This window comes from Cygnus olor, chromosome 2 (assembly GCF_009769625.2).
Source record: "Cygnus olor isolate bCygOlo1 chromosome 2, bCygOlo1.pri.v2, whole genome shotgun sequence".
NCBI classification, from domain to species: domain Eukaryota; kingdom Metazoa; phylum Chordata; class Aves; order Anseriformes; family Anatidae; genus Cygnus; species Cygnus olor.
Window position 1 is genome coordinate 64,042,697 of NC_049170.1, and position 13,191 is coordinate 64,055,887.

A 13,191-nucleotide genomic window follows, 5' to 3' on the forward strand; every position below is an offset into this window, starting at 1 on the left:
TGGGGAAACAAAGAAGTTCTTCTCCTGTCTAATCAGCCATGGTCTCATTAACTCACATCTTTGTTGTCACAGCCAGGTCTTCCCTCCTCTGCTAGGATCAGTGCAGACAAAGGGGCAGCGGAAGCACAGCCTGAGCAACACTCAAAATCCAACAGGTTGTCCTGAGGATGAAAATACCCTTGGCGCTTCACTTTCCACTGGAATACAAAAAGACAGCCTCCACTGAAGATGTAAGATATTTTCTCTCTCATGTTTGTCAAAGTACTGCAGAGGGGGGAAAAATAGCTATTTTTGGTCCAGCTCTGCCAAATAGAAACAGAATTCTTAATCACAAAAACAATCATTCAGGTAACCCTACTCAGGAAGAGGTCTCCTGGCAATTAAATGGAAAATTTTCATGTTGATTAAGTCAGTCAGGCACTTCTGTGTGTATTGAACCAGGCCCAAAGGGAGATTTGCTTTGCCTGAGAATTAACAGAGTCATTGCTGAGATGGTGAAGTACTTAATGCAGTACCTTGGGCTACTGCATGCTAAATGAATATAAATAACAATAATAGCCTGGCAACTTGGGAAAAACCCACGGAGCTGAACTTCAGGGTGTTTGCTCTCATAAACCCATCTTTACTGTCACACAGAGGATGCTAAAACCCCTCCCTGCTGCAGGCACCCATCAGCCACAACTTCATTCTTCGAGTGCTCCCCTTGCATGCAGTTTCTCCAGATGAAACACTATACATGGCAGGACAATCAGGTGAATAAAGACTTGACTGATTTTCAAGGGGGTCTGCACTTCCAGTTAGAGGTGTCCTTAGCCTCAGATGCTGCGGCTCTTTGCTCCTCCTGGTCTGCTGGCACTTCTTATTGTCCCACCACAGGCCATGCCCCTGGTGACTTCAGAGCCTTTTCTCTAGACTGAGGTCGTCAGGAGCAGCTCTTGGAGACTTTAAGTTACTCAGGAAAAGGAGGAAAGTGTAAGGACTCACTCCAGTCCAGGGAGTCAACCCCACCCATGCTCCCTGATTTTTGGATAAAAAACGCACTCTCCCCAGGGAGCAATTCAGATTTATTCTCTAGGAGAACCTATGTCCTGTGTTGGGCTATAGGTAAAGCCTCAAGGGGTTAGTGTCCATAAGCTGAAGTTAACTCAGACTATCCTTGCTCCTACTACAAATCCTTGTTTCTCATCATATAGGACATCTTCCTCTGGATTTAGTGGTAGGAAAAGGATTCACGGCTGGCTGCAGCACAAGAAGCCACTACCCCCTAACAAAATCAACAGAAATGTCCCTGCACGCTAAGTAAGCAAATCATCAGAAATGCTAACAAGTTATCCTAACCTTTAATAGGTCTTAATCCTGTAGGCTAAAAATGGAAAATAGCTAAAAATGACAGGGGGAAATCATATGTCTTCGACTGTGGAAATTTCACTGCTATAATTAAGTATGATTACTTGTGTGTGAGAATATAAGCTTCTTAATACTCTGGGATCTGTAGAAAAGCACTTCCAGATCTGGACAGTCATTAGCAACTATTGCTTGCTTTTAATTTACTACATATTTACATGTGATTTATTTCTCATTATGAGCTGGGCACATACAAAGCAATGTATCATAGAATGGCTTGGGTTGGAAGGGACCTTAAAGATCACACAGTTCCAACCCCCTGCCATGGGCAGGGACACCTCCCACCTGACCAGGTTGCCCAAAGCCCCATTCAACCTCACCTTGAACACCTCCAGGGATGGGGCATCCACAGCTTCTCTGGGCAACCTGTCCCAGTGCCTCACCACCCTGAGCAAAGAATTTCCTTCTAGCATCTAATCTAAATCTCCCCTCTTTTAGTTTAAAACCATTCCCACTTGTCCTATCACTATCTGCCCATGTAAAAAGTCACTCTTCATCTTTTTATAACCCCCTTTAGGTACTGAAAGGACACGGTGAGGCCTCCCCGGAGCCTTTTCTTCTCCAGGCTGAACAGCCCCAGCTCTCTCAGACCTTCTTCACAGGAGAGATGCTCCAGCCCTCTGATTATTCTCACGGCCCTCCTCTGGAACCATTCTAACAGCCCCACATCTTTCTTCTGCTGGGGGCTCCAGAACTGGAAGCAGTACTCCAAGTGGGACCTCACAAGGGCACAATCCCCCTCACAAGGGGCACAATCACCTCCCTCACCCTGCTGGCCAACCCTCTGTTGATGCAGCTCAGGATGCAGTTGGCCTTCTGGGCTGCAAGCACGCACTGCTGGCTTGCATAGAGCTTTTAATCCACCAGCACCCCCAAGTCCTTCTCTGCAGGGCTGCTCTCAATGAGTTCTTCTCCCAGTCTGTACTCATGTCTGGGATTGCCCCGACCCAGGTGCAGCACCTTGCACTTGGACTTGTTGAATCTCATTAGGTTCACATGGGCCAACTTATTTAGCTTGTCCAGGCCCCTTTGGATGGCATCCCTTCCTTCTGGTGTATCAACTGCACTGCTCGGTTTGGTGTCATCTGCAAACTTGCTGAGGGTGCACTTGATCCCACTGTCTATGTCATTAACAAAGATATTAAACTGCACTGGTCCCAAGACAGACCCCTGAGGAACACCACTTGTCACCGGCCTCCACCTGGACATAGAGCTGTTGACTGCAACTCAGTTTGCTCAGCAGGCAAACTGATGGCTCAGCCATCCCCTTTTCCTGCCTTCCCTGCTTGATTTCTTACACATGAGGATTGAGAGCTCTTGCACTCTAAGTGCCCTTAAAGAGTTGCCAGCTCTGATCAGTTGCTCTGTCACCAAGGTCAGTGTCCCATGGGGTCTCATCCACTAATTCTTTAAATAGCTGGGAATTTGGTCTCCTAACGTTCATGGTCCTGACTTTGCTCTATGCTGGGCCCATATTCCTCAGATCACAAACTCAGCCATGGTGTGGTTGCTGCAGCCCAGGCTGCCTCCAGTCTCAACCTAGTTAACAAGTTGGTCTGTGTTGGGGAGCACCAGGCCCAGCAATGCTTCTCCTCTGGCTGGTTTGCCACAAACCTGGGCCTTGAGGTTACCCTTAGTGCACCGCAGGAGTCTCCTGGGTTGCTTGCGGCCTGCTGTGCTGCTCTCCCAGCAGACGTCCAGGGGTTGAGGTCCATGTCAGGGTGAGAGCCTGCGAGCGTGACGCTTCTTGTAGCTGAAGCAGGAAGGCCTCAGCAACAGGCTCCTCTCGGCCATGCAGCTGCCCAGAATGCTCTTGCCCCACTTGCTCAGGTGCACCCCATCCAGTGTCAGCATGCCCGGTCTCTCAAAGGTGCGTCTGAGATCGTAGAACCCAAACCCCTGAGTATGGTACTAGCCATGCAGCAAATCATTCACCTGATCCGTCCATCTCCTTCTTTTGAGGTCCCAGTCTCCAACTGGGAGGATAGAGAACACTACCTGTGCTCCTGATCCCTTCAACATCTTTCTGAGGGACACAGAACCCTTTTTGATACTTCAGAGTCACCTCACTGCAGCCTTATTCAACCCTACATGAAAAAGTAGGGATGGGTTTTAGTCCCTTGGCTTTACCAGGCTTGGTAGCCTCTTCGTGATATCGTGACTGTGGGTTCCCAGCAGGCAGCAAACATCTCTGGAGAGATTGTCCAGATGGCAAATTGGTGCTTCACTGCCTCTCAGCAAGGAATGTCCAATTACTAACACCCTTCACCCTAGGGCAGTTTCCTGGAGTTCCCTGCAGTGTAGGGTCTGGTCTGGGTCTGGGTAGACAGGCTTCATAATTAAAGATTATGAAAAGCTCAACTTTTCTTTTTTGTAGTTGCATATGAATTTCGTTAGAAACAAGTTTCAAGAAATTGACTTTGCTGTCACACTTCAATAACAGGTTTCAATACCTTGCCAGGCTGAAAGATGTTTTCTCTGGAAGAAATTCATTGGTGGTATAATGCCTACCAGCCATTAGAAACTAGACTTTGGTAGTAATAAAACACTTGTCTCTTTTAGTGGTAGTTTGTCCCATCTGCTATTAATTTCTGAAGAGATAAGAGAAAACCATAACCATTTTGCTCAGCAGCAGTAATCTGAAAATACACGTCAGGAAGTACTTCTCCCTGTGTATTTGAAAATAGCATGTAATAATAAAATGATGTTTCCAATACGCTTGGAAAAAAAAATCATACCCCAATAATAAAATCAGAGCTAGAGAGATTCATTTCTTAGCCACAAAGCCTCTGGCAGTTTGAACAGACTATTTAACTTAATCCACTTCTGCTGCACATGTTTGAAAGGATCTATAATTAGAATTATACCTGCGGATGTCAAGGAGTGTCTGGATGCTGAGAGATGCTTTTCTGAGTTTTGGATTTGTGGATATTTTTGTCCTGTTAAATGGATTTCTGGCACCTAGCACATCCTCCTTTGCCATTTTTTGCTCATGCTCGTGAGTGTTGGAGCCTTTTCTTGCCCATCCAGCCATATCACCATTCCCCAGCTATAAATTAGCTGTACCCCTGAAGCACAAGAAGGAAATAAGCCAAGAAAAGTGGCCTTGGACACAAATAGCTCTCCACAAGCCCTGCCCACTAGGCTGTGGTTACCCTGCCTGCTCCCCGTGGGGCAGGAGCTGGAGCCTCACTTGGTGAACTGGCAAACCTCTGCCCCAAATACCTGTCTGCAGCAGCAAAGCCCCTGTAAAAACAAATCCATCTATCACATTCCTGGTTCTATATAGAAGACGAAAGTTTTCATGAAACATGGGCTTCACTTCTTCCATTTCGGATGATCATTTCATGTTGTGGGTTCCAGTACATCTTTTAAAATGAATCATACAGAGGTGGAGTTCCCAGAGGTAGTCTACAAAGTGTATCAGACCATACTGTGACTTCTCATGCTGATGCTAATGTTCTGGAGTAAAAACACCTCTTTCCTAATTTGCCTAATCCAGGTCCAGTTCAACCCAAAATAAGGCATTCCTATTTGAAATGAGTGTGGGGAGCTAATTAGAAGTCAGCAGGTCTACTGTTTTCTCCCCTGAGATGGGGAACAAAACTGTACATGGGTACTCCAGGTGCAGACAGACCATGGATATTCAATGCCCAATACAGGAAAGATTTCTTTTCCACTATATATACCTTTCCTAATACTTCCCCATACCCATTTTGCATTCTACTGCTGCTTCTGAGCACTGAGCTGATACCTTCAAAGAACAACCCATCGAAATCTCTGGATTTCCTTCCAGTATGCAAATAGTCAGCTCAACAAATGTAAGTGTATAAGCAAAGTTAGGATTGTTATTTTCCATGTGCATCTGCAGCGTTTGTTGCTTTGAAAGACTATTTAGAAGGGGATGTGACTATGAAAGTCTTTTAAGTCAGACTTTGTTTCTTATTCCATTCACAGTTAGGGTTATTGCATTTCATAAAGATACTGATGTGATGGAATATAATTATAGGTATCTGTATTCTAATATGTTGGCGTATACAAGACCTTTTTTGCCATAAATTTGCCAAGTGTCATAAAATATCCTGAAAACGCTAAATGGTATAGTACTACCAAACCTGACACTGGGCATAAAATTACATATAGTATACTGGGTAAAGATGTTTTTGAAATTTTGATGTCAATATAGCAGTATCTTAAGTGTATCATAGCTCTGTAACAAAAATAGCTAACCCTGGAATATCAATTATCATTTCTGTTGCTCATGCCTCTGCAGCTCATGCAACAGCAGTGAGACACTTTAGACCCTGAGCTTCAGAGCTCTACTCATTCATTACTGTTTCCTTAAGATGTCCTATGAGGACTCTGATACCGTTACGCTGGTACAGAAAATTTAGTTTCCATCTAGTGGAACACTCTGGTATCTATACCTGCCAGCTAAATGCATCCCTGGTGTTTCCTGTAGTATACTTTAAAAAGCCCTATTTAACAAGATCTATAACCCCAGGCATTTCCAATGGAAAATTACTTTAATTAATTAAAAAAATGTATGTGTGCCATTAACATATTTTTCATTTTCAAATCTGGGAAGAGTATTAAAAATGTACTGAAGCCTGAATGGTGGCAGAGGCAGTTTTATTATCTCTTGACATTGGGACTGTTCCCTTGTCCTGTGCCAAACAGTAAGCCACATGGATAATTTCATCCAGTCTTCAAAGATTTGACCATTTTAAGATTTGGAATGCACAAAACTTGTTTCAGCTGTACAGTTCCTAAAAGCACTGAAAATGATTGCCTTAAATATAAGCAGGTTGTTCTGAAGTTCTGTGTAGGGCTAACATATGAACAGGACTGGGAGGCGCACATGTTGTGGTAATCAGCAATCAAACAGACAATACTAAACAAGTAAGATTAAAGAAAACATATACTAAAGGCAAGCATCAGTGACATATAAGACTACCCATGTCTGTATATGCACATATACGTGTGTGTATTTACACCCAAATGTACGTATTTAGGTAGGTATGCAAAGCACACCTTTTTATTGAGATCAGTAGATATACTTACATTTTAGAGTCATAAACTTTCAATAGGACTTGGGGTGATCTTGAAAATTAAATTTTTACCATCAGTCGTTGAAAAATACAAATTGCTGTAGAAAATATTTCCCTTTTAAGAGTCCCTTTCATATCTTCCGCACTACTCATGCCTGTGGTTTTTCTGTCTGAAGAACAATCATAGCAAAAAAGGCTGCAGTTAAATTTGCTATTTATTGCTGATCATCAGACCAAGTTTTGGTGCTGTGTTAACTGACCAATGTCAGTGAAGTGAACAGAGGTGCTGCAGCTTGATACTGAGTTAACTGCAATCGAAACCAAGCCCAGACTTTCAGTGAGATCCATCGCGGTTCTACACTGATATTGGGCATGGCGTTTTTATGGGACTCATCGAGGTGTGTATTATAGGTGCTGTCATGGTGCTTCCCCAGACAATATGCACACAGCCGCTTTGTCTGAGCGTGGTGACGAAAAGCCTCCAGCACCCTTTGGCGAATCCCACTGCATAAAGTTTTTGGGAGCTCCAAATGCCACTGGTCCTGCTGCCACTCTGCGGGCATATTTCATCCCCGCATCCACACACAGCTAGACAGAGGCGAGCTGCTGGGGCCATTGACTATCACACAAATCAACACAGGTGGAAGCTGGAGTTTTGTACAGCTGGGCAGCTCCGAAACATTCATTTTTTAATATAACCGGAGCTGAAAATATGTTTGAAAACCACACATCTTCATACATTAGGAATTACGTTCTCATGGGTGAACGGAAGAGGTAACCCATGAAGGTTACTAAGAATGGCATTATATTGAGCACAAAAGCAGTGAAATTTGCGCCCCCGGCTGCTGACCCACAGGATCTCACTTTGCTAGCGAAGAAGATGGAAAGCGCTGCTGTCCGGGTGTATTGAGCACTCCCTGACTAATAGCCTCATTCCAAAAAGGGCAGCCAAAGTTAATCGGCAAAAAGAGCAGGGCAGCCTGCTGCTGGGGAGAAAATAAATAAACTCTGCTATTTGCAAATGATGCTTGCAGTCACAGAAGAGAGAGCCAGAAACGCCGTCCGGGAAGAAGACATCCTACACACACCTCTAGTCTAGCAGCTAATCAATGGTGTGTGTCCATGCTGTTCCTAAGGGACAGGGTAGACACAGAAATGTTAAGACCTCTAATGAGGTCTTCTACACCTTCTCAGGAACTGATGACAGTGTTTACTTATTGTTACCACTAGAATACACTCTTCCTAACCTGAATGCCCCTAATCTGAATAGTATTTATTTCCATTATTTATTGCTGTGTCTGTTAGGATCCTGGAGGATAAATCACCCCTTTAATGTTTTTGAGAACAGATTTAACATCTTTTCTCAAGTTTGTCCTCTCTAGACTAATTAACTCCAATTTATTCAATCATGCTTTATAGTTTATGTTAGTTTTCCTCTGAAATCTCGTCACTCTGCTTCATTCTTGATGCACAGCCCCAAAAGGGAATGCAGAAATTCCTCAGGGGCTTTGTCAGTGCTGAGAAAGGTAGCGGGTTACTTCACATGTCTTGCAAGCTAACTCCTGTTCACACATCTTGTTGTCTGCAGTGTGTGCGTTCATCCTGACAGCATGCCATCATTGTGCCACTACAAGCCCAGATGATCTTCCCTGGGGATGCTACCTAGCCAGCCGTTCCTCATCTGCATACCTGTGTTGAAATGATTATTTTATTTTTTTTTGTGGGGCAACTACTCCAAGTTTTCAAGACTGTTTTGAATCTAATCCTGCCCTACACTATACTTGCAAGCCTTCTCAGTTTTATCTGAGCTATTAATTTAATAGCACTCTATTATCCAGGCTAAACAAAATATGGAATGATACTACATTCAAAGTTGAGGTCTAAGAAAGATCTGATTTTGTACATCCTTCCGCATAGGGAGTGGGCCATTTGTAATTACTCTCTGAACAAGGCCATTCACCAGTTTTATTCTGCTGTGTAGAAACTTAATCAGTGTCACACAACTCTCAGCCATCAGATTAGTGCTGAGGTGGTTCCAAAAGCCTTACTAAAATCAAGCTATATCATCTACTGCTTCTTCTGTGTCTACATGCTGTTATCCTGTCATCAAAGAAAATTAGGTTGGTCTGACACTGATTCTCCTTGATAAATCATTAGGCTCTTATTCATATTTATTTTTGAAAGGTGCTTTGAAAAAATTTTGATTAATTACTGCATGAGTTTTCCAGGAATTGATGCTTAACTGACTGACCTACAGTTCCCCGAATTTCCTTTTTTCACCATTTTGAAGAGACGAATGCAGCAGTTCCTTCCTGTCTTTCAGCATCTCCCCTGTTTTCCAGGGCAACTTCTGCCTCTCCTGAGGGTGCTTCAGACACTTCTGGATGAATTTGACTTTGTTAGAGTACAGGACAATTTGCAGACACTTTAAGGGCTCTGTCATAATTCAGAAGGGGAATAAAACCTTTACAACAGTTTCAGAAATAGTATATAAATAATGGACATCATCTTACATATAAAGAAATATTAACATTGGCATTACTAGTTACCGGGGTTACTGTACTATCTTTGGGTACATTAGCATTAGCTTAAGTAAACGTTTACTTGCCTCGTGAAATGGGTGGTATTTTCCTCATTTAACAGATGGGAAATGTCAAAGGCCTGAGCTGAGTATTCAAAGGTCACACTCATACTTAATTCCTGAGAGAAAAACACACAGCATCTTGCTCTCCGGATGCCCCAATGAAACCCTCAGGCTGCTTCTAGCAAGAGGTTTTCTAAGTCTCGTCCTGAAGAAATCCCTTAAGACATACTGTCAGTTAACAACAAATCCAGAAACTAAAACCAAATCTAGCATCCAGCTCCCAAAACAGTGCACAGACCATAAACTCACTGTCTTTGCATGAGGAAAAAACATCTTCATGGGTATTCACATAGAGGAAAACGTATGAAAGCCATTTCACCTGTCATTAGGACCAAGCAGAAGAATATGTCACATGCAAAGCCTGCAAGAAGACCAGAGGGAGAACCTGAGCTGGTTTCACTATATGCAGAAGAGGGAGCATTTCCCCAGCCTGGGGAGGCAGGAGACAGCTTTCATGGATGGAGAAAAGAGACTGTCAGGTGCTGGGAAGCTTTCTCTGAAGACAGGGCCAAGAAAAGACCATGCGGAAGCTCTGCTCTCTAGTACCTATTTAAAAGAAGGTTGGAGATGTTTAGGAATTACTTAGGAGCACTGGATCTGATCTCAAGGCCAAGAGGATTATCACCAGGTCCTTGCCCCCTTTTTCCATAATTCTAAAAGGCAGCAGCATTAAATCCCTTTCTAGGGGGAGCATGTTCCAGATACTTTTTTTTATACCAAGTCAATTGTGAAAAGTCATTCTTTGAATGAAGCAGCCTTTTTTTATTATTTTTTTTCCCCAAGAAAATGCATCAAAAATGACCCAGCCGTTTCCCCAGTATGACCAGAACATCCTGCGGGAGATGTTGCCTACCCAGGGAGTGCCACTAGCAAGGGGAGCAGAAAAAGGGTGACCAAATTGTAACACATTCAGATGGGGTACCAGAGCTGTACTTTGCTCTCCCATCATATAATTTCTACATACTTCTTCAAGGTGGGTGCTACTTTCAGTGGAAAGATTTTATGGAAAATATTTTCTGTGTTTTGTAACTGAAAGAGCATCTATTTCCTCACTGGCACTGGCTATTAACATAGTAATCTCCATCATGTGGGTTGTGCACACAGAGCAGTGCTCAGAAATGACTATTCAAAGTGCAGACACCTCATTTCACTTACAAAAAAAAAAAATGAGACAAATGTTTTCAAAAGATTAGTCCCCTGACCAAGCATTTAATTGAGAAAGTCCATTTCTTCAAGAAAAACTCCTCTACATTTCGCAGTGGGTGTCTCTAATGTTAAAAATGCTGCCTTGGTCTATACGGCCAAAAAGTCAGCGGAAGTTCTCACAGCTCTCTTCTGATGCCTTCCCAGACAGAAAACTGAGCTAACAGGGTCTGTGGTCAAGCTGTTGAAAGGAAATCACACTTGCCCTCCCAGAGATGTGGTGCATCTCGACTTCATCTCTGCTCTTAGGAGGGCTGGCCACCAAACCAGATGCTACCCCTGCTCCAGTGCAACCACCACCCCGTCCCCTTCGTGAAAGGGAAGAGGCACAGGCAGCTTGTCCTCCTTTCCAAGAGCTAGCCAAGAGAGCAGCTAACCCACAAAGCCCTGGGGTGATCGCTGGGGCTAGATCACAGCCAGCGTGCCTGTGGGCATCAGCCCTGCCTCGCGCCACTTCAATGCCCTGCAGGCTTCTCTCTTGTGGCTTACAGGAGTGGTGAAAGTCTCTGGGGGTCATTTAGGGCTTTTGAGCCTCGATGGGGCAACTACGTGCTCATGAAGTAGCTCAAAAGGGCAGATAACACTCGGATCTGAAATTTTAAAAATTCAGCTATAATAATCCTAGGGGAAGCATGCTCACCTCTTCCTCCGTGCCATTAAAAATGCAGCTGACTAAAGATCTGGCCATTAAAAAGCACCATTTCTCTCTCACTACCTGCTCCAGCAGCAGCGGTCCCAGGCAGCCATTTCTGCTTTTCGCTGCTTGCTTTCATTTTCTGGCTGGCGGCTGAGCCCTGGATGGGGCTACTCGAGTCCCAGCACCATGACTTCACTCTGCTTTCCACTCACCCTGCCTCAGTGCTGCTCAGATCCACACTTTGGGTGGCTTGGGAGCGTGGGAAACAAACAAACAACAACAACAACAACAAAATTTCAATCGAGCTTAGAATTATTTCTAATTGTGTTCCTTAAGACACAATGAAAATAATTTTTGGTTAAAATATTGCCTTCTGAGGCATGGAGAACTGCAATGTGATTTATGTTTACGGCACAAAAATGCCCCGAAAGCTAAAAAAAGACAATATAAAACATTGGGTCATAAAGTTAAGTGATGGATGTGGTTTATACATTTGTGTGCATGAAAGATGCAAGCCGCCACATCCCTCTAGGCATACAGTGTCGCTCCGACAGCCCTTCTGACGCAGAGATACCCCCAGGTCACGCTGATGCTGGCGTCACCAGTTCTGCTTTGGGAAGAAATAAGTCAGGAGTGTCAGGGCTGCACAATGCTCCCAGCCACAGCTGCTGTGGAGATCCTCACAGGCATGTCGGTACTGTGGGAGGGGGCTGCCAAAATGCACCCCCCTCCCCCCCCCCCCTCAGCCGGGCTGCCACAGTCCTGTTCAGGGAGCACATGGGAAGTGCAGATGCACTCGTGAGAAGGAGAGATGGGAGGAAGAAGCCCTGGCAGTTTGTTAGCTGCCAGCGACCACAGCAGATGGGACTACCCTGCTGTCCCCCCTGCTGGCACCCCTTGGCCCCAAAACCAGCACAGGGATCAGCCACGCCACCAGGTCCTGGGGAATTTCAGCTGCAGCATGCGAGCACCTTGGGCAACAACCTTCCAGGTCTTTCTCTGTGGCCCAAGTGAGGACCAGCTACTCTCAAGAGTGGTCTCCTGGGAAACGGAATCACTGAGGAGACCCTACATGAGCCGGGGGACAGCGTGTCCTCCTGTGGCTACACACTACGCAGCCTGATCCACAACCAGCATCAGGAACTGCCACCACCACCTGTTTTCCAGGTCCCAGACCTATAAATGCTGAAGCCAGAGCTTCAGACACCATTCCCTGTAGAGCAAAAAAACCGTGAACTTTGGGAAGCAGCCGCTCAAAAACAATATCATAAAATAACTCCAGACCCCACACTGGCCTTGCAACATCTTAAGTGACAATTTCGCCAAAGACTTTGAGTATTTTGCAGTACAACTGTAGGAACAGATAAAAGAGTGATTTACGATGTGCACAGCAGTGCTCTGCTCACCAGTGCAGTAACAAATGAACTAGCTGGGCAGGCAAACAGAGCCTGCATACATACCGACACAGGTGTGTCCTTTGTACAGCCCGGAGGGGAGCAAAGGGGGCGGTGAGTCGTCTCCGCTGGGCAGAGGGGAGCAAGAGGCAGCCTTCAGCAGCAGCAGCAGCAGCCAGAGGATGCAGAATAAATTAAGAAATGTCTGCCTAGAGGCCCTCATCCTAAGGAAAGAGAGAGAAAAAAAAAAGGAAAACCAACAATCAGATGGGAAGAGCGCACGTGCGCCTGCATTCCCTTAATGTGCGGGGAGCATCCTGCATTCCTGTCACACTGGCAGCTCCCGTGGGGTGTAAAATATGATGCAGGGCTGCTCCCTGGCCTGCCCCTATGGGATGCAGGGAGCACCCCACGCTCACCCCATGGCTGTGGTGAGGGGGCTATGTCCCTGCGGCCCCGGCTGCTCTCCGCACCCCCCATGGCCCCGCGGCCCCACTTGCAGCTCTTCCCAACCTTCCGGCCTGGCGGGACAAAGAGGGTTGCCTGAGCAGCTCTGGCTCGGCGTTCTCACTTCTCCTGCGCCAGCAGTGGGTGACTAACGACCTTAAAACCACAGTAGCTGCCGGAGCCACTCAGCATTAATAACGCAAGACACTCCCCTGAGCAACTAGTGTTGCAAAAAGAAAATAACCCACAAAACCCTTCCCCCCACCCCAGCACTCCTCTGCCCTCCTACGCTCAGATAAATAAATAAATAAATACTCTCCTGCTTCTTTAGAGCAGGGTTTCCATATGGGAGGATGGGATAAAAATAAAATTAAAAAAATAACAGAAAGAGGCTGCCGGTGGCAGAGACTG

At 45.3% G+C, this 13,191-nt stretch overlaps 1 protein-coding gene across 3 annotated transcripts in view; it reads right to left on the reverse strand.

The window, feature by feature from the left end:
• AOAH (acyloxyacyl hydrolase) overlaps positions 1–12,964 on the reverse strand; it is a 77,974-nt gene extending 65,010 nt beyond the window's left edge. The window contains exons 1-2 of one of the 3 annotated variants that reach the window (XM_040545676.1): positions 12,847–12,964; positions 12,400–12,557 (exon numbers count right to left, since the gene is read on the reverse strand). In XM_040545676.1, coding sequence (XP_040401610.1) covers positions 12,400–12,556 — 157 coding nt within the window. In that variant the 5' untranslated portion in view covers position 12,557; positions 12,847–12,964. Of the gene's footprint in view, positions 1–12,399; positions 12,558–12,752 lie in introns of all 3 variants that reach the window. The other 2 variants (XM_040545674.1, XM_040545675.1) reach the window with 2 other exon arrangements.
• Between the last annotated feature and the right edge of the window lie 227 nt (positions 12,965–13,191).